We start from the raw sequence: 27,523 nt of genomic DNA on the forward strand, positions 1-27,523 counted from the left end.
GAAGCTGGGAAGTCCATGATCAAGGGACCGGCAGATTTGGTGTCCAGTGGGGGCCTGCTTTCTGACTCATAGGTGGCTCCTTCCTGCTATGTCCTTGCAGGGTGGAAAGGGGAGGGGCCGGTCTCTGGCCTCCATAAGGCACTACTCCCATTCATGAGGATTCTACCCCCATGGTCTAATGACCTCCCAGAAGTCCTACCTCCTCATACTGTCACATTTGGCGGTGAAGATTTTAATGTAAGAATTTGGGGAGGGACACAAGCACTCTCACCATAGCAGATGGCCTAGAGATAACCTTTGTCTTTGGCTTTCCACAGTTGTTATCAAGCTAAGTTTCAATTAGGACTCAATAATCAGCTATGTCTAAAATAAAATCTATAAAGAAGCTTTGGTCTTTTTACCTTTTCTATGTAACTCTTCAAAACTATAAAGAGGTGGGAGGATTCTAAAAAATAAATAAAAATAAATAATTCTTTTAAAAAACTATAAAGAATTTGGTGAAAATGTAGACTTCTGAAAGAACTTTTGGTTTTTGTTGTTGAGCAACTTTTACTCTTTTATTTTTTTATATATTTTAAAAGGGAGGAAAACAAATCTTTTAGCCTAGGAACTGTCATTCCTGCTTTGCTTTCTTGGCAGTTTAAAATGCCTCAAATGAGGGGGGAGTTGTTATTTTGTTAAACTACAGCTGAATTTGTACCTTAACAACTCTTTGGTTAGGGTAATCTACTTAGTACCTGAATTTTAATAGAACATGGTACGCTTTGCCTAATTTTCTTTTTTTTTCTAGAGGCAGAATCTCACTATGTTGCCTAGGCTGTATTCAAACTCCTGGGCTACAGCAATCTTCGCACAAAGTAGCTGGGACTACAGGCTTACCACCACACACTGCTACTCTTCATATTTCTTTCTTTTTTTGAGACAGAGTCTCACTTTGTCACCCTTGGTAGAGTGCCATGGCATCACAGCTCACAGCAACCTCAAACTCCTGGGCTTAAGCAATTCTCTTGCCTCAGCCTCCCAAGTAGCTGGGACTACAGGCGCCTACCACATGCCCAGCTATTTTTAAATACCAGGTCTTGCTCTGGCTCAGGCTGGTCTTGAACCTGTGAGCTCAGGCAGTCCACCCACCTCAGCCTCCCAGGTGCTGGGGTTACAGGCGTGAGCCACCATGCCCTGCCTCTTCATATTTCCTAAAAAGAGGAACTGAAACATCAGGAAATATGCTGTTTTGTTATTTGATAATACTGCAGTATACAGATCTGTTTTTGCAGCTTTTCTTTTTTTTCATCTTTCTGTTGGTTCTGATATTGTGAGTTTTGCTGTGTCTTTCCATAGTAATGCTTCATTTCTAAAACAACTACATAACCAAACAACTAGCATAGTGCATAAAGTAAAAGCAAATAGTCCTTGAGTACAGGATCAAAAACCAGTCTTGTGACTATAGTAATAAGTTTCAGTCTTTAGTGTTTTGGTTGTTCCTTCTTAGAACTTTTTATTTGTAAGTTAAGGGCAGATGAAGAATTAGGTTCTTATCTTTATTTTCCAAATTAAAGTGTTTATATGTACTTACTCTAGCCTTCCTTTCCTCTGGTAAAACAAAGAGGGCAGGTACGTAAAACACACATATTTATGCATACATGAGGGATAAATGCACATATTTGTATTTTGTCATTTGCTTTTAATGAAAAAAAAATGTGTGTTCTTAACTGTAGTCTGTATTTTCTATCTCTCTACTTCATGGTAATAGTATAATTGCCTTACCCTAAACAACAATGTTTATTTGACTCTGATATTCTCTCCTTTGATAACTAAACCACATGGAATGGAACGGCACAACAATAAAGACATAGTTAATAAGACTCTTCTAATGTTTCTCCTCTCCTCGGTATTTCTCCCTTTTGAGACCTTTAAATAATGTAACTTGAGGCTTGACGCCTGTAGCTCAGCGGCTAAAGCACCAGCCACATACACCAGAGCTTGCAAGTTTGAATCCAGCCCAGGCCTGCCAAACAACAACTACAACCAAAAAAAAATAGCTGGGCATTGTGGCAGGCACCCATAGTCCCATCTATTTGGGAAGCTGAGGCAAGAGAATCACGTAAGCCCAAAAGTTTGAGGTTGCTGTGAGCTGTAATGCTACCGCACTCTACCCAGGGTGACAGCTTGAGGATCTGTCTCCCAAAAAAAAAATAATAATAATGTAACTTGATCTATTTTGTGACTTAAGGCAGTTTGCTCAATTGTAATTGTTCTTTTCAAGGTTCAAAACAGAACATAGTCTACTTTAGTAAGGAGAAAGAGAATAGACTTTTCTGTGGCTTTGTAGACTTTGTGAGAGTGGACACCATGCCTTCTTTTACAGCCCTCATGAAGCCTACCAATTGTGCTCAATATATAGACTCATTCAGCAAATGGGTATTTGCATTCTTCCAAGAATTAGAGGTACCCTTGCTTAGGTGATTCTCTTGCCTCAGCCTCCCAAGTAGCTGGGACTACAGGCGCCCGTCACAACACCCGGCTATTTTTTTGTTGCAGTTTGGCCCCGGCTATTTTTTTGTTGCAGTTTGGCCGGGGCCGGTTTGGAACCTGCCACCCTCGGTATATGGGGCCAACGCCCTACTCATTGAGCATAGGTGCAGCCCAGAAATGTTTCTATTGTCTGCACTGTTCATTGTTTGCATGGCAAGGGGAAGCAAAGAAAAGTATACAGATCAATGCAAGCAACTTAGGTTTTTTATTTTTTTAGAATAACTTTTCATATGGCTTAGAAGTATATAGAATGTGAAAAAAAAAAGTTTAATTTTTCCCTTGTGGTGATTATAATTGGAAATGATAAATCACTTTTCAGGACTACAAATATATTGGTAGTAGAAGCTAAATGTATCAAAAGATTCAACAGAGCAGTTTGTGGTATAATTATAAAAAGTAAAGGTTTTATTATATTCTTATTTTAAGAAGGATAAAATATCTTCTTTAAAGAATGACAGGGTAGAAAAAGATGAACCAGTCTTGGGACACATTTTTGATTAACAGAGTTACTTAATTAAAAAAAATATTTTTTCTTAAAAATCATAGTCATTTTGAATCTTAGGTTGATGTAAATATTGTTTTCATTCACACAGTGTTTTGTATATAATAATAATACAATAGTATTCCTATATTTTAGGGGTTTTTTTTCCTAATACATTATAAACTTATTCTATATGTGTCTAATAAATTTAACGTTTTAGAGAAAAATTTAGTGAACTAAAGTGATAAGGCAGGAGAAAGAAGGAAGACACAGAGAATAAAAAACCTAGAATGAAGTAAACATACTTGTGAAGTGTGACACAGCTATAGATACGCATGTAATTGTGATGACTCCAACTTTATGTAAATACATCCTGTAATTAGTAGGAAGTGCTTCCAGCCTTGTACTTTTTTGTACCAATACACTGAGGGTTAGCAAAAGCTTAGAGGGCAAAGATACACTTTGCTTACTAAAACTTCTCTTTGAAAATAAATAAATAAATAAAACTTCACTTTGAGAGGAAAAAATATAAATCTCTGAATTTAAAAAATGGATAATTGTAGCTGGAATTTAAGGAGCATGTTAATCATTACCTCATGTACATTCTTAAACTCTATTTTTTTCATTGTCAAAAGAAAAAAAAACTGACTTCTTAAGTACTTTTATTTTTTTTGAGACAGAGTCTCACTTTGTCACCCTTGGTAGAGTACTGTGATGTCACAGCTGACAGCAACCTCAAACTCTTGGACTCAACTGATTCTCTTGCTTCAGTCTCCAGAGTAGCTAGGACTACAGGTGTCTGGCACAATGCCCAGCTATTTTTAGAGACGGGGTCTCGATCGTGATCAGGCTGGTCTCAAACCTGTAAGCTCAGGCAATCTACCCAGCCTCTGAGAGTATTACAGGCATGAGCCACTGCACCTGGCGTCTTAAGTACTTTTAAAATATTCATGCCAATGACTTACTGTCATATTTATTTCGATAACTGGAGGCAAAAACAGTAGTACTTAGTATATGTTCATAGGTCTAGTGCAATTAAATTATAGGTGAAAGAACCCTGCTTGGCTTTAAATAAAAAAAAAATAAGCATTTACGGCTTGAAAATCGTAAGTACAATAGGCAACCAGGGAGTGAGTGAGTGGTATTGGGCACATACACACAAAAAAACTGTCTCTGAACACTTTGTCAGACGTTATTACCTACACCTGGATCCTGTGAATCATTCCCCTATCTGTACAGCTTTACTTCCAGAATTAATTCCTGAGTATATTTTGTCATGTAATTTTATATAACTTTGTTACTGTTCTTTTATTCATTTAACAAATATTTATCAAGCATGTACTGTGTGCCAGGGAGAATTCTGGATATTGATGATACCCAGTGAAAAAAGTTAAAACACATTTTACTCTCAAAAATCTTATAGCATAGTAAGAGAAACATTAGTCAAATTACAACAAAAATTATATATTATATATTATAAATTTGGCATGACTGGTGCTCTTAAGGGGAGGTCTTTGTCATTTAGGAGAGGTAGGGGAAGGCTTCACTTAGGGAGTACTCTAAGACACTAACTAGGTAAAGCAAGAAGCAGAGAATGTTCCAGGAAGAGAGAACAGGTATGTAACTGCCCTGTGTTAGAAGAGGGTGTGGTGTGACTGGAGAATGGATGTGACTGGAGCTAGCATGACCAGAGGAGAGAGAGAAGGCTGAAGAGCTAAGCTGGGGCCATGCCCCTGCAGACCTTATAGACCACATTAAGGAAAATATTCCCAGGAAGCCCTTGAAAGAATTCTTAGGAAATGATAGGTCTAGGGGTATCCAACCTGCAGCCTGTGATCCACATGCTGATTTTGTGAGGACTCTTTTTGCTTATCTGTGGTGTCAGATATCCTGAAAAATATGCCTAGCCTTTTTGGGGAGGGCGGGGGGGCTAATCAGTTTTCCTTGGTGTTTGTATATTTAATGTGTGGCCCAAGACAACTCTTATTCTTCCAGTGTGCAGCAGAGAAAAAAAAAGTTGGACACCCCTGGATATGAAGGATAGATTTTAGTAACACCTACGAGTGAGTAGAGTAGTTTAGATGAGCTGTTAAGAGTTTGCATTAGGGTGGTGATAGTGGAAATGGAGTGAATTGAAGGTTTCAAGAGAGACTTAAAAGGTAAAACAGAAAAACATGTAAAATGGAGGAGATTAAAAAATTTCTGGAACCTTTGTCATTTTTTCCTTTGTTTAGAAATTATTGGTAGACTGCTTTTTTGGTGTCCGTGCCTGAGTTAGGTGATAGAAGTATAATAGTCTTGTACTCGTAGAGTTTATAGTTAGGTAGGGAGACAGGCATTAACCAAATAATACATAAATACAAGCTATTGTAAGTGTTGTAAAGGAAAATAGAGGTGTTTTGTGAGTCTACAAAGGGAACCTGGCCTACTGTGGGGGGTTGTGTGTCCCTGAGGAAGGGACATTGGGGCTTGGAGCCAACGGGGAAGGTGGAAAGGCATTCACTAAAATGTGTGAAGGAAGGAGATTTTAAAGAGAAGGAAAGGGTATCTTGAGGGTCAGTGAGGCCAGAGTATGGAGAGGTGGATAGAGGCCTACACAAGGATGAAATGGCAAGGTTATTCATTGCCACATCACTTGCAGTAAAGGACTAGTTGGACAAACTACTTCCTTCATACAGTAGAGTACTTTGCAGCAATTTTAAAAAATGAGAATGCTATTGATAAAAAGATCCTCAGGACATGTAATTAAATGAAAAGAGCAGGGAACAAAGCAGAGTTAATGGTATAGTACCTTTTATATAAGAAAGGAAGGAAGTAGGAATGGTAATCAGGGGCCCAGTGCGGTGGCTCACTTCCTATAATTCTACACTTTGGGAGACTGAGGTGGGAACATCACATGAGGACAGGAGTTTGAGACCAGCCTGACAACATAGTGAGCCTTTGTCTCTGCAAAATATTTTAAAAATTAGCCAGGCGTGGTGGTGTGCACCTGTAGCCTCAGCTACTCAGGTGGCTGAAGCAGGAGGATCACTGGAGCCCAGACAGTTGATCAAGGTTGCAGTGAGCTACGGTGGCAGTGACACCACTGTGGTCACGCAGTATTTGTTCTGTGTTTGAGTAAAGAAAAACCAGAAGTATTAACTAATTAATACAATTGGTTACCTATAAGAGGAACAGGATAGATACAGTAGCGAAAATGCAACCTCTCATTGTATACTTTTTTACGTCTTTTCAATCTTTTACCATGTAAATGTCCTGCCTATTCAAAAAATAAGACTTACTTTTTAAAAAGAAAGTATAGGCTAGACAATGTTTTTGTTTTTGTTTTTTGTAGAGACAGAGTCTCACTTTATGGCCCTCGGTAGAGTGCCGTGGCCTCACACAGCTCACAGCAACCTCCAACTCCTGGGCTTAAGCGATTCTCTTGCCTCAGCCTCCCGAGCAGCTGGGACTACAGGCGCCCGCCACAACGCCCGGCTATTTTTTGGTTGCAGTTCAGCCGGGGCCGGGTTTGAACCCACCACCCTCGGTATATGGGGCCGGCGCCCCACCGACTGAGCCACAGGCGCCAATGTTTTTGAATAGTATGCTTTATTATTTTTTCCAGAATAAAGTTCAAAATAGATTGCTATTTTCCAAACATGGAGCCTATACTTTTCCTCTTAGCTTAGAATTAAATGATCAGTTCTATATTGGAGAGAATAGAAAAACAATCACTTGGGAGGGCGTGAGTTTTCTACATCATTCTTAAATGGCAGATTAAAAACAGTGTGATATAATACCTGTCATATAAGAAAATATTTTTATATATGCTGCAGTATTTGCTGTTTTTAGTGGTTTGTCTTGTGGATCACTTAAAATTTGGCTGTGGTTTGCATTGCCTCCCTTATCTCTTCAGTAATGAGGCAGAAATGAACTGTCTTTACTAACTATAAACCATGCAACCAAAAAGAATTGTAAGTTGTTGATTTTGAAATTAGACTCATCCAAGCCATATCCATCAGGTTTTTTTTTATTTTATTTTAAATTTTAAATTTCTAACTATTAAGAATATATTGTACATATTTGTAATGTACATATTAATCAGGTTTATTTTAATCATCAACAGATAAGTAGGGACAAGAGTCTGAGTGGGTCCCAGGGAGCAACATGCCTAGCTAACCAATTCATATATAGTTTCTTTATCACTTGGGCTGAGATTTCTGGCATAGAAATTTTTGTGAAGAGAGGTAGTTGTATACAAGATTTAAAACCCTTCCTGGAAGGATAGCTTTATCATCATGAATTACTTTTTTTATAGTACTTTTTTTTGACTTGGTTCTTTTTTGGCAATCATAAAGTGTTTTCTGTCACTTTTTGGTCAGAAACGATCAACGTATTTGCAGGGTAGGGTTGCTGTTTTATTCCATTGTATATGTTAGAGAGAAAGATATTGTTCCTTTCACTTTGAGTGAAAAAGATTCACTTATAAAAATGTACTTCTTAACCATTATTGCTGTGATACATACCTGTTCTATAAAATGGTCAATACCTGTATACGTGTCAGATCCACATATCACTTATTTTTCCAGCCTTGGATATTACCCAAGTTGGTTTACCAGGTTTTGTAGTAAAGGTGAGTTTTTCAGTGATCAATGTGAGATTTGAACAGATGACTAATAATCTGCATTGGTTGTAATTTTGGCAGGAGGTGCTGGAGTTTATGGCTGTGCCATTGCTGTACGTTTTTATTTCTTCCAAATATGGTAGAACCTCTGTAAGTTGACTACTCAAGGGACTGTAAACACATAGAGGTGGTCGACATAAGGAACTAGGCCTGCTATACTGATAAGTACAAGTGGTGCATGTCCTGTGTATGAATATTAGGTCAACTTAAGGAGGTGGTCAGTGTAGGGAGGTGGTCAGCTATGAAGGTCCTACTGTAGTCTCTTCAGTTTGCTTAAAAGTCAAACCTATAATTAGTATTTGTGACTAACATCTCAGAAGATACTAGCAGTATTTCAGAATTCAGTTTTGCCCTCTGGGAGGCCAAGAATGGGTGGATTGTCTGAGCTCACAGGTTCCAGACCAGCCTGAGCCTGAGTAAGACCTCATCTCTTAAAAAAAACTAACCAGGCACCTGTAGTCCCAGCTACCCAGGAGGCTGAGGCAAGAGAATCGCTTAAGCTCAAGAGTTTGAGGTTGCTGTGAGCTGTGATATCACAGCACTCTACCAAGAGTGACAAAGTAAGACTCTGTCTCAAAAAAAAAAAAAAAAAAAAAGAATTTGGTTTCGCAGTGTTCTTTTTAACCTTTCCTTGAAATTTGCTCAGTAGTGTTGCAACATTTTGTGTTGACCATATAGTCCTTCTGTGACTCATCTATGCTTTGCTTTGTTTAATGAAAAAGATCATTTGGGGTGGCGCCTGTGGCTCAGTCGGTAAGGCGCCGGCCCCATATACCAAGGGTGGCGGGTTCAAACCCGGCCCCGGCCAAACTGCAACCGAAAAAGATCATTTGATAACTACCCTTTTTCCTTATTCCACTTAAACTTAATAACATCCTGATTTTCTATCTTTCTTCCTTTATATTTAAAAAAAAATACTTTTTAAAAAATTCATTAAGTTATTTAAGGGGTTTATTTGGGCCTGTTTTTATGCCATAGGTATTATGACAGACTCTCTGCTGGTAAGCAACTTAAACTCCAATGTAGGGCATTTAAGTAAAATCTGTTATGTATAAAATGTTAAATTAAGCATGAGAAAGAAATACAGAATTTGATGAAGAAAAATGTTAGTGTGAGTGCTCAGTACCTGCTTGTCTAGGTAGCAGTTTGACTTGAGCAGGAACACATAAGAATGGGTACTGTGTGTAAGTACAGAAGGGTCAGAAACTTGAAAAATCCCTGGATCATATGTTTAAATGATTTGTAAACATTTGTAAATTGCTATTGCCCAGTGTCTAAAGGCCAGCAGGCACAGGGTCTGCTGATCCCTGTGGCAACTGTCTACCTTTGGCTCCATTTGCCACTTAGCAAATAGCTCCATCAGATCTGGATACCTGAGCTTTCTGTTTCTTGTTATCTAAATATGGAGTTCAGTGACCTCTCCCACCTACCTATATATATTTTTCTGGGTTTCTTAGGGATTTTGTGAGTACCTTGAACAGAAAGGGGCTAATTCTGAACTTATGATCAGGGATGGGGTAAAGAAAGGAAGAATTTGGTGGGATTTCTTCCTCTTTCTGTTGCCTGTAGCCTCCTGTGCCATTCCTGGGATTTTTTTACCCTCACGTGTGTACCTGTAAACGTTTGTGTGGTTTTGTGAAAGTGTATCCACTGCTCTCAAGCCCACGATTGTCAGACTTCTCTGTTAGGTTAATAATGGTCTCCCAACTTGTTTTGAAAATAATCTTTATATCTCTTATTCAATTGTTGATAGGAAATATCCAATTCTTTTACTACTCTCTTGTACCTAAATTAATTTGGACTAGGAATTTGGATAGTAATTCAGGATACTTTATGTTTTATCTAGCAACTTGAAAGCTAATTACTACCACCACCCCTCTTTTCCTTTACCTTTGCCTTCTTCCCTTGGAACCTCCAGTTAAAGCATATATGGCACTGTGTTGTGATTGTCTGCTAGTCTGTTTTTGCCCCTGGAGGTAAGCTCCGTGGATACATCTACAGAGCACTGCCTTCCTACATTGAATATTTAATTAGTCAGTGGACACTGATCTTTGAGTACTGTAACCTGTGTATCTAATCACGGTGAGACCAGGATTTAAATCTAGATTTCTGACTCCAGAGCCCTGCTTTTAGTTAATTACAATGCTATCAGGCTATTTAATTTAAGATTCCTGAGATAGCAGAGAAAGAAAGAAGATGGAAAGATAACCTTTGAAAATAGAAGCCATATTGATCACATCTAAACCTGGAGCTTTTGGAATGGAGGCAGTTAACATTATAAAATCATAGGGGAAGAAAGGTGATAGACAGTTTTTGCTAAGGGTGAGAGAATTATTAAAAACTTTAGCAGTCAGAATTTTGGTATACCATTAGATAAAAATTTTAGAAGACGTTACTGCAGTTCTGTGACTTACTGATGTAATGTTCCATCAGTTATCTTCTTTTCAGAAGAAAGAACTCCCCTTTTTTTTTCCTTCTCTGGGACTCTTTTTTTTTTACCATCTACTTGTTAGAGATTTGTTGAAACCTATCCCAGTGAGTCAGAAAAATAAAATCTGTCCTTCCACCCCCACTTATAGCTCATATTTGTCTTTCTTCTCTCACTGCCTTCCCATTGCCCACACCCATATTTCTGATAGTGTTTCTCTTTCTCAACGGGTAGTTGCTTTGACCTGACAGGCATTTCCTAATCTTTTGTGAACTAATAAAATCATGTCCCACAATCCTAATAAAAGGTCAAGACATATATTTCCCTGCTTACTGGGAAAAGATCAGTGATGGGCAGGCAAAACATATAATTGTGCATTTTTAAATTGAGGGTCATGAAGGAGTTGATACTTTACATATTAATGGTTGGGGACTTCCTACTAAAGAATGATGTCATTCTGTCTTTTCTTCACATGTTTAAGCTAAGTTGTCCCAATGTGAAATCCTATTTTATAGAATTATTGGGAGAGCCAGTAACTACTTTGAAGAACTTAACATTTGTAAATACGTTAAGACTAATATCTAATATTTTTGTGTGTGTATGTGAGACAGAGTCTCACTATGTCACCCTGGGTAGAGTGCTGTGGCAGGACAGCTCACAGCAACCTCTAACTCTTGGGCTTAAGCAATTCTTTTGCCTCAGCCTCCCAAGTAGCTGGAACTACAGGCACCTGCCACAATGCCTGGCTGTTTTTTTGTTGTGTTGCCATTGTTGTTTGGTAGGCCCAGGCTGGGTTCGAACCCACCAGCCCCGGTGTATGTGGCTGGCGCTGTAGCCACTGAACTATAGGCGCTGAGCCAAGACTAATTATTTTAACTGGAAATGGATTTTAAAAAATAATAATAATTCAAGGCAGGCACAGTGGCTCATACCTGTAATCCTAGCACTCTGGGAGGCCAAGACAGGTGGATTGCTTGAGCTCAGGAGTTTGAGACCAGCCAGAGCACGAGTGAGATCCTGTCTCTAAAAAAAGTAGTCAGAAGTTGTGGCGGGCACCTATAGTCCCAGCAATTTGGGAGACTAAGGCAAGAGGATCACTTGAGCCCAAGAGTTTGAGGTTGCTGTGATCTATGATGCCATGGCACTCTACCAAGGGCAACAAGGCGACTCTGTTTCAAAAAAAAAAATTCAGTGCTTCTGAATAAGAAGGTATGTAATCTTAATTAGATTTAAAAGAAAAGTTCATTTGGCAGAAACAATGTGCTTTTTACATATGGTTTTGATGTCTACAAAGTAATGCTTATGTTTAGGATTTTCAATCAGTAACTTTGTAAGTGATATTTATCATCTATTGATACATGCTGTGTAGGCAGGAGAAAGTTTTCAGTGTAATCCACTTGGCATTATCTATGAGTCCTGCTCTCTTAAATTTCTCTTACTCAGTGACTTTTTAAAACCCCAGCTTGTCTCTCTGCCTTAGTAGTCAGTGTTGGGAGTTTGTTTTTCCCTTTAACAATTAAAGTATTGTATGGTATGTTTAGGTCACTCAACAGATGTTGCGCTAGTGGTTTTGCTTCTATCTGATCTGTGTTGCTCATTGTTGGCAGATCTTTATGAAAGTTCTTCATAGCTGAGTTCACAATGGTTGAGTGTATTTCTAAGTTACTGTAATTGTTTCTGATGTTAGGTCTTAAAATTTTCTCAAATTTGTTGTCATCTCATTACTGCCTATAATTGTTACCTCTGTCTTCATTTGCTTGTATTTCAAATCTGTGCTTTTCTGTCAAACTTTATATTTTAAATCTTTTCTAATTTAGGACATAAATAGTTCAATAAAGACTTTCGTGCTCTGCAAATATGGAAAGACTGTATCAAAGTTTAGTGTTATATTATTCTTCATAGTTATACAAAGAATTAACTTTTTATTTCATCTGCTCCAACCCTTGTGTTAAATCCTTGTCCCAAAATGTTTAAGTACAACTACAGAACCAGAGATAAAATGAGGTGAGGTTAAAGTGTTATCTTTTCTACAGTACTACTCTTCCCTTAAGTGCTCTGCCAGCCCTTTTTGTTTCAAACTTCAATAGCTTTCTAAAATGAAATAGAGGCAGGTTAGAATTAGGGAAAAGGCATGGATGGGTGTTGGAGTAAGATATTCCTGAGATCCCCACATCCCAGCTCATTTACCTCCTAGGTGTCCAACCTTAGGCAAGTTAACTTTGAGTCTGTGTTTTGTTAGCTGAAACATGAAGATAATATAGACTATACAGAGTAGATGTAAGAGCAACATACATAGATTACTATGAAAGTTTTGAAACAAACTGTATTATGCTCCGTTATTTCACTGTCAAGAAACACAGTCGACAGTGTCCTTTCTGATCACCCGTGCAAGTTTCAACTTGCTCAGCTTATCGGTGATGCTGGGAGGGCTTCATTTGTTTCTGTCTGTGCAGGGTTTACATTTCTTTTTTGTTTGTTTGTTTTTCTTGTTGGGGATTCATTGAGGGTACAAGAAACCAGGTTGCACTGATTACATTTGTTAGGTGAAGTCCCTCTTATATTTGTGTCTTGCCCCCAAGGGTAATTTTTGCTTCTTAAAACTTGCAATTTGGCATGTTAGAGAAGGTGAATTACAAAAGTTAGTATTATCCCTTTCTAGTCAATCACAAATATTTGGCTCTTTCTTTGATTCTGTGTGCTCACCATTTCTCATACAGCTTAAATATAGTATACAAGTTAAGTGAAAAAGTGTAATGACCCTGAAATATTTCCTAGGACATTTTGACATTTTGTCCTTTCTCCTAAAGTAGGGTTTGAAGGGCCAGGCATGGTTGCTAACCCCTATAATCCTAGCACTCTGGGAGGACAGGGCAGGTGGATTGCCTGAGCTCACAGGTTTAAGAACAGCCTGAGCCAGAGTGAGACCTCGTCTGTAAAAAAACAGCTGGGCGTTGTGGCAGGTGCCTGGAGTCTCAGTTATTTGGGAGGCCGAGGCAAAAGGATTGCTTAGGCCTGAGAGTTTGAGGTTGCTGTGAGCTGTGATGCCATGGAACTCTACCAAGGGTGACAAAGTGAGACTCTGTCGCCAAATAAATAAATAAGAAAGTAGGGTTTGGACTTCCCCTACTTCACTTTAGCTAGTTGAGAAACCAGAATCTTTCCCAAATTGACCTTTACAAAGTCAACTAGCCTAAGTGAAGGGACCTGATAAACCAAGTAAACTAAATAAAGCAAAATACTTTTACATTCTGTTGAAACTACTTAGTGACAGCACAGTTATTATCAAAATTGCAAATGTTCATTATTTTAAAATTTGTATTGCAACTCTTTATCCATTTTCCTTAATTGGTAGTGATTTCTGTTTCTTTAATAACCAAAATATGCTTGAGCATTCTCTGTAGAATATCAGGCAGAATGGTATTGAGAACATTATATGAATGTATATTATAGTGCAAATAAGTTGATCAAAAATAGGCATAAAAGCAGAATATTCTTTAGTTTTTAATTCATTTAGTTTAAAAAGAATATTCCTATTGAAGATTGGTTTATTTATATTTTGATTGTATAAAAGAGTCAACTTACTATTCATTCAGTTTAAAAACTGATAGCTGATTTTTGAAAATCTACCAGAACTAAACTTATACTACGTTAATCAGTGCTATTAAGAAAATGAAGTTAATCTGTTTTGGTATAAGACAATGTGGGAACAATTAGCTTGTTAGAAAAAAATATAACTTCTGGTGTTAAAATAAGAATAAAATTTTGTACTTTATTTTCATTCAGAATTTTTTTCTTTTGGTTTGTTTGTTTTTTGTTTTTTTTTTTGTAGAGACAGAGTTTCACTTTATCGCCCTCGGTAGAGTGCCGTGGCCTCACACAGCTCACAGCAACCTCCAACTCCTGGGCTTAAGCGATTCTCCTGCCTCAGCCTCCCGAGTAGCTGGGACTACAGGCGCCCGCCACAACGCCCAGCTATTTTTTGATTGCAGTTTAGCCGGGGCCGGGTTTGAACCCGCCACCCTCGGTATATGGGGCCGGCGCCCTACTCACTGAGCCACAGGCGCCGCCCCTCTTTTGGTTTGTTTTTATATTATAATTGAATAGCTGTGAATGCTCCGAGGTTCCCTCTTGCTCTTGCTTAGGCTGGTCTTGAACTCCTAAGCTCAGGTGATCCTCCCGACTCAGCCTCCCAGAGTACTAGGATTACAGGCATGAGCCACTGTGCCCAGCCCCCATTGCTGCTTTATTTTTCTCTATGATTTATCACCATCTAAAATACTATGCATTTTACCACATCTTGTTTCTCTTTCTCCCCTCAATAGAATATAAACTTCTTGAGAGCAGAGATATTTGTCTTTCTGTCGATTGCTTGTATTTACAGCCCCTAGAATGGTTCCTAACGTATTATAGCAGTACCTCTGAAGTATTTATTAAATGAATAAATGTAAGTAACATTTTAGGTGTTTTTTTCCTCTGACTGTAAAGTGGAAGTGTCTGTAGTTCATTAGAACATTGTGAGCAACGCAGGATCCCAGCAAAGTTATTATGAACGTAGACTTTTTTTTTTTTTTTTGAGACATAGTCTCTGTCACCCTTGGTAGAGTGCGATGGTGTCACAGCTCACAGCAACCTCAAACTCTTGGGTTTAAGCGACTGTCTTGCCTCAGCCTCCCAAGTAGATGGGACTACAGGCACCTGCCACAATGCCCAGCTGTTTGTTGTTGCAATTGTCATTGTTGTTCAGCAGGCCCAGGCCAGGTTCAAACCTGCCAGCCTCGGTGTATGTGGCTGGCGCCATAACCACTGTGCTACAGGCGCCAAGCCGATGAAAATAGACTTTATCTTTTATAAACTTTCCCCTTTTTTGGTAACTAAAATATGGTGGTGATAGCGTGAGACTCTGTCTCTCTCAAAAAAAAAAAAAAAGCAGTTAACCGTATATGTAAGTTTTTATTATTTTAAGTTATCCTGATGTAGAGAGTATAAATATGTTCAAAAGAATATTAAATATAAAGACTAACAAAAACAGGAAACCATAGCAGCCATGTTCCCACCCTCCAAGGTAAGAAATAAGTCATTATCACTTTTGAAACCCCGTTTGTGCTTTCCCTTTCCCTCATCCTCTCTCCTCCCTCCACAGCCTCTATTCTGAATTTGTGTTTATTCCTACTAGTTTTCTGGCTTTGCCACATGGGAACATATCATTCAGTTATATATGTTTTCAAACATTATTTAAATGGAATCCTACTGTGGGGGTTCTCTGCAGCTTGTTCCATCCCGTGTTTCCGAGCTTCACCCACACTGATGCAGGTAGCTTACTCTTTGTTTGTTTTTACTCCTATATTTTATCTCCATTGAGTGAAGAGACCACAGTTGATCTATTCTCCTGAAAATACAAATTCGGAGTGGTTTTCACAAGTTTTTTTAATGCTAAAAATCATGCTGCTATGAACATAATGGTGCATGTCTTACGGAACACACAAGTTTTTCTAGGGCAGATTCTTAGGAGTAACATTGCTATTCCACAGAATACATGGAATTTTACTAGTTAATGCCAAATTATTTTCCAAAGCTCTTGTTCAGGCGGCATCTGTAGCTCAGTGGGTAGGGCACCAGCCACATACACCAAGGCTGGTGGGTTCGAACCCAGCCTGGGCCAGCTAAAACAACAATGACAACTGCAACAAGAAAAAAATAGCCGGGCATTGTGGCATGCGCCTATAGTCCCAGCTACTTGGGAGGCTAAAACAAGAGAATGGCTTAAGGCCAAGAGTTTGAGGTTGCTGTGAGCTGTAACGCTATAGCACTCTACCCAGGGTGACAGCGTGAGACTCTGTCTCTCTCAAAAAAAAAAAAAAAAGTAGTTAACCGTATATGTAAGTTTTTATTATTTTAAGTTATCCTGATGTAGAGAGTATAAAAAAGTCTTCTATGTTAGTTTTAATTTGTATTTTCCTCTTTCCTAATGAGGCTGGATATCTTCTCAGATGTAATTGGCTATACCTGTTTTCCTCCTCTCTGAAATGATTATCCAGGTTATTTGCTCTGTTTCAATTGGGTTGTTTTGGGTGGTGTGGGAGTTCTTCCTATCTTCTAGATTCATATCCTTAGCCAGTTATATGTAATAAAGATACCTTTCCCCAGCATGTAGCTCATCTTTTCACTGTCTTTTTTTTTTTTTTTTTTTTTGAGACAGTCTCCCTATGTCACCCTTGGTAGACTGCCATGGTATCACAGCTCACAGCTATCTCAAACTCTTGGGCTTAAGTGATCTTCTTACCTTAGCCTCCCAAGTAGCTGGAACTACAGGCACCCACCATAATGCCCGGCTATTTTTTGTTGCAGTTATCATTGTTGGTTAGCTGGCCCGGGCCAGGTTTGAACCTGCCACCTTTGGTGTACATGTCTGGCGCTGTAACCACTATGCTACGGGCACCAAGCCTTCACTGTCTTTTGATGAATAGAAATTCTAGATTTTAATGTAGTTTATCAACCTTTTCCTTTATAGTGTATTATTTTTTATTCTCAAGAAATTCTTTCATGGGGCAGTGCCTATGGCTCAAGGAGTAGGGCGCGAGCCCCATACACTGGGGGTGGCAGGTTCAAGCCCGGCCGCGGCCAAAACTGCAAAAAAAAAAAAGAAAGAAATTCTTTCACGGCTCAGTGCTCATAGCACAGTGGTTATGGAGCCAGCCACATACACCAGAGGTGGCGGGTTCGAACCTGGCCTGGGCCAGCTAGACAACAATAACAGCTACAGCAAAAAATATCTGGGCATTATGGTGGGCGCCTGTAGTCTCAGCTACTTGGGAGACTGAGGCAAGAGAATCGCTTAAGTTCAAGAGTTTGAGGTTGCTATGAGCTGTGATAACCACCGCAGTCTACCAAGGGTGACATAGTGAGATTATCTCAAAAAAAAAAAAAAAAAAAAATTCTTTCATACCTGGGCAGTGCCTGTGGCTTGCCCAGCTAACCAAGGAGTAGGGCGCTGGCCCCATATACCAGGGTTGGTGGGTTCAAGCCCAGGCCTGGCCAAAACTGCAAAAAAAGAAAAAAAGAAAGAAATTCTTACATATCTAATATTATCTAGGGCCCTTGTCCTCTGTCAAAGCTTTTGCCCTTGAAGCTGTCCTTTGGCCCATCCCTGAGGACCTGTTCTCCAGAAGAGATTTGAAACTCAGAGCAGCAGTTTTAGAACACATTTTCAAAAAATGTCTAGAAAGAACATGTGTGTGTGTATACTATAGTGAATATAGATTATCGTGCCACATACAAGATTTGATATACTGTGTTTTCACTTAGCATCATAGTTCAGATTTTACATCGTTAGAATTACTAAAGGTTAGTTTTAATGAATACTACATTATGTGGGTAAATCAATGTATTTTGTATTTGTTGAACATTTTACTGTTACAAAAACCTCCAACAACTTAATTCATAAATCTTTGTGATATTTTGCTAATTTCTTTTAAGATTTGTAGAGATAGTGTTACTCAGTGAAAACATACTCTTGATATCAGAGGTAATAAGCAGTTGAAAATAACTAAGAATCATACGCATTTTAAGTAAATTGACTTTCTGGGCAACACATGCTGTAGCTTGCTTCATTCTTTATGAAAAAAGGCAGCACTTAAAAATAGCCAGCTTACTTGGTTTTGCATAAAGTTTAGCCTTAAAAAAGTCCATACTTGATATATAACATGTATTTTGTAGTAATTATATATAATTTTCCCTTTTTGATACCTCATATGATTTAAATATAGTTAGTTTGAGGGGGGATTTAATGATATTTTTAATTAGTGCTCTCAATATTTTAAGAGTCAACAGTATATATTCAGCATCTTAAACTGACTTGTTCCCTTTAGGGTAATTAAAAAGTCCTCAGAGGTTCAGTGACCCTGCAAGGCATTGTATACTTGGCATGTGTGAAATACTTTGTCTTTTTTTTTGAGACAGAGTCTCAAGTTGTCGCCTGCAGTAGAGTGCTGTGATGTCATAGCTCACAGCAACCTCAAACTCTTGGGCTTAAGTGATTCTCTTGGTTCAGCCTCCCAAGTAGCTGGGACTACAGGTGCCCACCACAATACCCAGCTATTTTTTGGTTGTAGTTGTCGTTGTTTGGCAGGCCCGGGCTGGATTCGAACTCACCAGCTCAGGTGTATGTGGCTGGCACCCTAGCTGCTGAGCTATAGGAGCCAAGCCATACTTTGTCATTATTAAAACAGCTTTTTTTGAGGAGAGATATACTCTTTAATTAAGGGATGGAATAAATCACCTTCTATTTCATTGTCTTTGGTGTTAATACGTGATCTTGTAACTCTGCCCTGTCTACAGGTTAAAGTATTGCACAATCAGCTGGTCCTTTTCCACAATGCCATTGCCGCTTACTTTGCTGGGAATCAGAAGCAACTTGAACAAACACTTAAACAGTTTCATATCAAATTGAAAACCCCTGGAGTGGATGCCCCATCTTGGCTTGAAGAACAGTAAAATCACATCTGGAAAAAAAAAAAAAAGAAAATCACATTGTTATATTTCTAAATAACCCTAATAAGAATTAAGCAGAGTTGAGGGAAGTGAGGAAGGTGACAACCATTGTAGTGATTCTTGCACAAACAGCTTTAATTTTTCCTTTTTCATACTTTAACAATTGAACTATTAAATTTGATGGGAAGATGGGTGATTTTAATGTAAACATAGTTTCTATAATCTAAAAACAGTAATTTTTCTTTTTGAGAAATCCTTTTGTATTGTGAGGGTTGATGGCTATTTCTGTAGTTTGAAAACATCTAAAAAAGATTTGCACTGACAAGATAAAAAATTCACGGTTTTTTGGTCCTGGAAATGAGGGCCAGTTGTAACTTTTCCAAAGGGAGGTTTACATGATTTGTATCAACATCAGATATTTTATATATGAATATATTAAACATCTTTAAGAGATTATTTTCATGTATTGTCTTAAAGAAAAAAGAAACTATTTTGCAGAGTAAAATTATATGGTGTTCCTGCAGCGTCCACACAGAGGCAGCAGCTCTAATGAATGACTGATTAGCTTGTGGAGTTGTGGCAAACACCTTTTTAAAAATCAATCTGTACCATTGTAATTTTGTTTAGACTTTTTTTTTAAGTCATGGGAATCACAGTGTCGTTTCTGTGAGGCTTTTAAGCTTATTGAATTAGCATCACCCAAAGTCATTGGCGGTTATGTTTGTAATTTCTTTTGATTCATAATGAAACCTGCTTAAGAAAATTTTTTTTGACAGGTGGCATTGGGGATGGAAATTCTTGATGGTTTCTAGAGTAGAAATCTGTACTTAGGAAGCTTGTTTTGGTGTAAATTCCGTTTTGATAGAAATGAATGCCTAGACAGCTTTTCTTAACTTCCATATGTAACAATACCGTGTAAGCCTTAAATCACAGATATGTGCCTTCTCAGATACAGTAATTCTTGTTCAACCAATGTACATAACCCATAAAGAAACCCCTTTCAGATAATGTTTGATGTGTCTGTTCCTTCCTTGGAAAGGAGCACTGTGTATTAAATGTTGGGTTTCTTGGTATTTGTTAAACCATAGTTGAAGTTTATGGTAAAATCAACTTTTCAGTTTGCTGTTTGGTTTTTCTTGATACCTTTGGAGGGAATGGGAAAACAGAAGGATTTTTTCACTTGGTTAATGAAAAAGTAATTTGGGGTAGTGTGCTGATACCAGGAAGAAAGAGGATTGAAAGGCCAGCACTGATTCTGTTGCTCAGCACTGTTGGTTTTGTGTTAAGTGGTTGCCCTGTCCACTGTGTGGTTCTATCAGTAGCATAATCTTTTTTAGATGTAAAGTTCCTTTAATTTTTGTCATAATTAATATTTTGAGAGATGTATTTTCACCTATTCATTTCTTATGTTGAAATGAATACTTAAAATTACTGTTAAACATAAACTTTATGGACTGTGAGATTTGTTATATATGTTCAAATGCCTTTTAGCTGGATTTTTAATTAATATGCCTGTTTTGAGAGCTTAATACATACAGTGTCATGTGATTGTAAATCATAGCCTGTTTTAAATCATTCATTCCTGTATATTTGTACTCCGAGAGAGCCTTATTTTATTCTTCCTGCAGAAATACTCCTTGTGGTAGTTCATTTACATTCCCCAGAATGTGCCTCTGGTGTGAATTTTGTATTCTTATTAAATGTGTTGGCTGCACTACATTGTCTCTCTGGCCCTTCATAGTAAAGTAAGCAGTGACTATTTGGCAATTCTAAGAACGTCTTTTCTGAACTTTAAAAACAACAAAAAATGGTGCTTCTGTCATTTATAATTGTTCTAGCCCAGTAAGTTTTTTTTTTTCCTCTCCTTAATCTGGATCTCTTCTGGTAACAAAATGTACTAGCTAAGGAGCTAACTAGTCTCATGGATTGATGATTTCTTTTAGAGTAAATTAAAAATATCAGTGATTCGGGTGGTTCCTGTGGCTCAAAGGCACCAGCCCCATATACCGGAGGTGGCGGGTTCAGACCCGGCCCCAGCCTGAAACTGCAAAAAAAAATATATATATATATAGATAGATAGATAGATAGAGATATATATATCAGTGATTCTGAGTAGTGGGTCTACATGCAAAAGAAATAAATATTAGTCAGTGGTACATTTACTTTGTTAGGAAAGGAACCCATAAATTTCAAAAACTGGAAGATAATAAATACCTTTCTAAGTGAATAAGTACTACATGAAAGCAACTAACTCTCCTGAAGTTGGATATTTTAGTTACCAATTTTTTATATTATAAGCTCTGGCTTGAATATCCTTTAACATACATGCCTTCATCTTTACATTCTTATTATATATGATGAATATATTAAAGATCCTTAAGAAATTTCATTTTCATTTATTGTCTTAAAATAAAAAAACTAGGCTCGGCGCCTGTGGTTCAAGTGGCTAAGGCTCCAGCCCAGACCTGTCAAACAACAATGATGGCTGCAACCAAAAAATAGCCGGGCATTGTGATGGGTGCCTGTGGTCCCAGCTACTTGGGAGGCGGGGGCAGGAGAATTGCTTGAGCCCAGGAGTTGGAGGTTGCTGTGAGCTGTGATGCCACAGCACTCTACTCAGGGCGACAGTTTGAGGCTCTGTCTCAAAAAAAAAAAAACAACTATTGCCTTATTCCTTTGTGGTCCAAGAACTGGAAATGGGCCTTCAAAGTTGTATACACAGTGTATTTTAATACTGTTAGGCCTATTTGCTTTCAAGAAAGAGTGCGCCAGTTTACACTTCCAAGAGCATACACATTTATGTGTTTAGTATATTTTTAAAGCCAGTACTGTATACTTAAAATGAAATAATGCATAGAATCTGCAGGACATAACTTTATAAATTAGGTGAAAAGAGAAAAACCGTCAGGAAGACAAAGCCTGAATGAACAGTCAGGATTTGGAGATCTTGGGGATGTGGAGTACGTGGGAGGCAGAGAGGATGGATGGAAATGGCTCACTTTTCTTTCATTAAATAGAAGTTATTCAAGAAAAAAATGCAATGACGACCTGGTCTGTGAAAATGATAGGGTTTTCAGAAGCAATTGAGCTGAAACTTTTAGAAGCATCTTTACATACTCAAAACACACTGATAATGTTACTGAAAATTACTCCATAGAATGTGAAGCTAGAAGATTTCTAGAGATTACATAACTCACTTTTTTAACATATGAAGATCTAAAGCTTTAAAATATGTATATTAAACTGATTTAGCCAACGTCCATCTCCAAATATAATGCCAGATAAGTATTTGTAACTAAATGTATGAATTCTCGTTTAAATTCTGTCATTTCTTTTGCATAATTAAATCAGCGTCAGAAGTGCCAAGTTTATTCTAAAGTTAAGTATAATGTATATATTAAATGTCTTCTCAGTTGAAAAAGTAATCCATCCACCCCCAAATGGATTCATGTTTACTACATTCCAAGGTATATGTTTATTCTTTTTATCCACTGATTAACTTGTAGTATTCTGCAAAAATCAAGTGAGCCTGAAAAGTGTTACATAAAGTAAAGTAATGTATATTGAAAAAACTAAAGATAATTTCTTCTAATCATGGGACTATTATTTGGAAAAATAATGTATCTCAAAATATATCCAGTCTCCTTTGTTTTCACTAGAGATGACTTGTAGGTGTGAAAAATAAAAACAAATTGGCCAAGTTGCTTGTTTAGTGCAAAATTCACATATAATTTGTGCTAATTTTCATGAAGTACTAAATACCTGCATTTTATAATAATCCTACATGTCTTTTGCTAGTAGTTCTTTTTTTGAACCTTTTTTTCAGTTTCCAAAGACAGTTGAGACCATCTGAAATCATCACTCAATTCTAACCAAATTGAGGCATTTTAAAAAACTTGATTCTCCTTTAAGATTAGAAATTTTTATATTGGCTAAAACTATTTTCTGATCAAAAGTCCAGTTACATTTTGCATTAGAGCAAACCTTTTCCAAGGTCATGTTCCTTCACTATTTTTACAATATAGCAAGACGTACTAAAATAAAAGGACAATGCAAATAACTTTCCTCGTTTGAGGACTTTCATTCAATTCCGTTCCATGTTGCTACTTGGTTTCCTGCTCAACAGGTTTCCTGTCATAAATGGGCCTTTATAACAAATTGCCAAGTAGTCTTTTTAATGTACAGGAAACTATAAAGTTCAGCTTTGTTTTTGTGAAATAATGGTTGACTTCTAGTAGTTCATGTTAAGTGAATTGGTATTCTGATGTTAACTATGATTTGAAAAAAAGAGATGAGCAGTGAGAGGAAGGGAGAACAGACCCTCTCTGAGCACCATAACTCTGTTTTGGGGCAGTGAATTGATTAATAGGCCGTCAGAACTGAGAATTCTAATGACATTTTTACAAATGAAAATGTTCCAAAAAACCAAAACCACGATTCGTTTTATTGGTGCTCATACTGGGACTAAACAACATAATCTGTCAATTACAGCTTTCTGCAACTATAGTTCACCATAAATTATTAATTCATAAGGAAAATGTAAAAGGGACAAGATGCCATTTTGTTACTTAAAAGTAACTCTCTGTGGCTTAGAGTTAGACTTTTATATTGCTTTATTTTTGGTGCAGGAATACTTGTTCATATAAATAATTTAAGGGTGAAATGTATAGCTGGCATGGGGCACGTAGGAAAACAATGTTAACAATATACATCTTCACTGTATCTTGAAATTTTGATTATTAAAATTTTACTAAAGAAAAGGCAAACTCTCACTATAAAAATGAACATTTCTTTTGAAATGTGCAGAGGGCACTATGGAGCAGGGAGAGTGAAGGTAACTTTAATCCTCTTGGCCTTTCTGAAAAGTTTTATAATTACAGCCAGACACAGCACCTGTAGTTCCAGCTACTTGGGAGGCTGAAGTGGGAGGATCACTTGAGCCCAGGAGCACTAGTCCAGCCTGGGCAATATAGCAAGACCCCACCTCTTAAAAACAATTAAAATTATGAAGTTTTTAGAAGAATAGATATTATTCATACATTTACATGTGTTATTGTACCTTTATCCCTGCCTGCCCCAATGATTTCAGATTTTACATTAGGAAGCTTTTTGTGAAAAACTACCTAAAGTTTTAGGCAGATAATTATAATTCTTTCCTTTGAGGAATATATACTTATTATGGCTAGACACTAAGCTCTTGAGAAAGGCACAGTGTAGGCTGTTTTATTCACCCTGTATCCTCAACTCCTTGCATAGTTCTTAGTTTAAAGGAGCCATGTGTTAAAATATCAGTTCAGTTTTTTTTATCAAAAATTCAAATACAGAAAATATTCAGTGGTTACATTTCATTTGAGTTATAAAAGAGGCAGAATATTCGTCTTAAATAACTTACTCCAACTTAATATTGAGATGTTGCCTAAGATACTAGTATGTTTACAGAAGAATGGCCAGCTTTAATAAATGCAGAAAGAAAGGCAAAATGAGAAAATTCACCATGTTGCAGCCCTTACTGATTGATTCACCAGGGATCTCCAATGGATGCTAAAATCATTAGGTGAAAAACTGGAGGAAAACAATATTTCCACAAAACCAAAGCATGGCTACATTTAGCTCAATTTGGAAGGGGAAAACATATCATTAATAAGAGATTTATGCTCACAGTCTTAACTCGTGATCAAATTTAGCATCACTCTTAACCTGGTAATTGTGGGCCTCAGATATAATGTGATCTAAATTATATAACATCACTTATGAGACATTTTGTTGGAATTTTTCATCCTGAATCTAATCAAATCTTGCCTTAAATTCCAAATACAGGGGACTAAGGAACAAGTTAACTGATACCAGGAGGAACCAACTGGACAAATCCAGAATTTGAGACATTCTACAAGATAATTGGCCTGGTCTCTTCAAAAAGTCAGTCACAAGAAAAAGAAAACTTTAGAAATACTCTTATAAAATAAAAGACTTGAGATCACAGTTCAAAAAATTAGCACCAGGACTGGGTGTGGTGGCTCACACTTATAATCCCAGTACTTTGGAAGGTCAAGGCAGGAGGATCTCTTGAGGCCAGGAGTTCTAGACCAGCCTGGGCAACATAGTAAGTAAGACCGTACCTCTACAAAAAACATTTTTAATTAGCCAGAAATGGTGCTGCGTGCCCAGCTAGTCAGGAAGCTGAGGCAGAAGGAGCACTTGAACTCAGGAATTCAGTATTACAGTGAGATATGATTGCACTGCTGTACTCCAGCCTGGGCAATAGAGTGGACTCTTGTCTCTAAAATAATAATAAAAAGAAAAAATTAGCTATAGGCTTGGCACTCGTGGCTTACTGGTTAGGGCCCTGGTCACATACACCCAGGCAGATGGGTTTAAACCCAGCCAGGGCCTGCTAGGCAACAATGAGAACTGCAACAAAGAATAGCCGGGCGTTGTGGTGAGCACCTGTAGTCTCAGCTACTTGGGAGGCTGAGCAAGAGAATCGCTTCAGCCCAAGAGTCTGAGGTTGCTGTGAGCTGTGATACCACAGCACTCTACCAACGGCAACATAGTGAGACTCTGTCTCAAAAAAATAAATAAATAAAATAGCATAGAAGACATTAGGAAACAACTGAATAATTTGAATATTTGATGCTATGAAGGACTTCTGTAATTTTTTTTAGATACGATATATTGTAGTGATGTAGAGAAATGAGTGAGTGGCTAGCTTTATTAGGAGCTTTGGGTACCTAACGTACTTAAAGTGGCATAATGTCCACGATTTACTTTTAAATGGTTCACCAAAAATATATACCTTCATACACACATATATGGAGAGAAAGTTGCAAAAGAGAGAAAAAGGAGAGAAAGAGATCCTTTAAAAGTATGGCCAAATGTTAGGAATTACTGAAATGGGTGGATGTGTAGAGTTTCATAGCACTAGTTTTTTAATTTAAAAAAATTATAATAATTTAAAATAATCAGAAATAAAATATATTAATAATATTTTAGGGGGCACTCATAGCTCAGTGGTTAGGGCGCCAGCCACATGCTCCAGGACTGGTGGGTTCAAACCCAGCCTGGTCCTGTTAAACAAAAATAATAATAGCCAGGTGTTGTGGTGGGCGCCTATAGTCCCAGCTACTTGGGAGGCTGTGGCAAGAGAATCGCTTAAGCCCAAGAGTTTTAGGTTGCTGTGAGCTGTGATGCCACAGCGCTCTGCCAAGGGTGACAAAGTGAGACTCGATTTAAAAAATAAATAATATTTTAAAAGATACCTGGTCCCAAAAGGCAGTAAAATCTTGCTAATTCTTGGCCCAGAGTGGCAATTAAGCTGGTTTGGGGACAGACCGTAACATCACTTGCTCCATTCCTGCAGATAGTGTGTGAAAGAAATTGATTTGTATTTCGAAACACAGAAATTCAAGTTAATGTAAATTTGAGCAGTTTTCTGCTTGTCAGTAAAGAGTACAGGAGAAACAGGGCAGATGCAAAAGCAGAAATAGTTTCGGATATGAAACTAGTTAGAAAAAAGATTCTATGTATTCACTAAACTAGACTTTTTTCCTTATTTTTCTCCTCAGCTTGTTTCCAAATTGGTGTTTTCTAAATAGCTATTTGAAAGTACCGGGAAGTTAATTCCAAAAATAAAATACTATTTTAGCTTTATAAGGATGATTTCCTCTGTCATTTTTTTTTTCCTCGTCTCAAAAATGAGCATGTACTATAGCCGGGCGTTGTGGCAGACGCCTGTAATCCCAGCTACTTGGGAGGCTGAGGCAAGAGAATCGCGTAAGTCCAAGAGTTCGAGGTTGCTGTCAGCTGTGGTATTACGGCACTCTACCGCGGGCAACATAGTGAGACTCTATTTCAAAAAAAAAAAAAAAAGCATATACTATTATTCTGTTCTACTACATATTTCTTAAAATATAACTCCTTATAAATTTATTTACAATAATAACTTTAGAGTGCTTAAAAGAAATACTTGTACATTGGTAATTTTTAATAATGGTTATTTCTGATCTAAAAAGATAATTTATGAAACAGCCACATTTTCCCTAATTCACCCTTCTTAAATTAATAAAATAGCTTACCTAACTTTAAAGTGCCCCCTAAATAAATAATGGATATTTACATTGTTCTCAGCTTCCCTTTTTCCTCTTCCCATTACCTTTTTCTCAGATAAGAATAAGAAAAAATACTATGGGTTAAAATTTTCTGAATAGTTCATATCAATTATGGAAGTAGCAAAAAGCCCAGACAATGTTTTGAGAATTTTTAACCATGGCAATGGTTACTATATAATCACTGGAACTATTTAGCAAGTTTAAAAAAAAAAATGTTTAAACGGTCATGAGTATTTGCTGAATGACTGGTCAGCTTACCCTTGTTGACTTTCATCACCTGATTCCACTAACACCCTGTAGAGGTTCAGATAATTCCTTGTTTTTTTCTTTTTATTAAGATTTATATACATAGATCATGAATACATTTATGTATTTATGGGGTACAATGTGTTGATTTTTTATACAATTTGGAATGCTTACATCAAACTAATTCATATAGCTTTCACCTCATTTACTTAATTATTGTATTAAGACATTATGTTCTATACTTGATAGATTTGACTTGTACCCTTGTGATTTGCTCTGTTGCCCAGGCTAGAGTGCTGTGGTCACGGTATAGCTCACAGAATCCTCAAACTCCTGGGTTCAAGTGATCCTCCTGCCTCAGCCTCCCAAGTAGCTGTGAGTACAGGCAATGCACCACAACACCTGACTAATTTTTTCTATTTTTAGTAGAGATGGGGTTTCACTCTTGCTTAGGCTGGTCTCGAATTTCTGAGTTCAAGGGATCCCACTGCCTTGGCCTCCCAGAGTGCTGGGATTACAGGCGTGAGCCACTGCCCCTGGCCTTGGATAATTCTGAGGTAGTCGCTAACAATTTCTTC

At 37.6% G+C, this 27,523-nt stretch overlaps 1 protein-coding gene across 4 annotated transcripts in view; it reads left to right on the forward strand.

Annotated features, from left to right (window-relative positions):
• The window catches only part of ARFIP1 (ADP ribosylation factor interacting protein 1), a 120,741-nt gene extending 100,433 nt beyond the window's left edge, over nucleotides 1–20,308 (forward strand). For all 4 annotated transcript variants that reach the window (XM_053583027.1, XM_053583053.1, XM_053583036.1 and 1 more), the window contains one exon: nucleotides 18,442–20,308. In XM_053583027.1, coding sequence (XP_053439002.1) covers nucleotides 18,442–18,597 — 156 coding nt within the window. In that variant the 3' untranslated portion in view covers nucleotides 18,598–20,308. The remainder of the gene's footprint in view (nucleotides 1–18,441) is intronic.
• The last annotated feature ends 7,215 nt before the right edge of the window (nucleotides 20,309–27,523 follow it).

This window comes from Nycticebus coucang, chromosome 1 (genome assembly GCF_027406575.1).
Source record: "Nycticebus coucang isolate mNycCou1 chromosome 1, mNycCou1.pri, whole genome shotgun sequence".
NCBI classification, from domain to species: domain Eukaryota; kingdom Metazoa; phylum Chordata; class Mammalia; order Primates; family Lorisidae; genus Nycticebus; species Nycticebus coucang.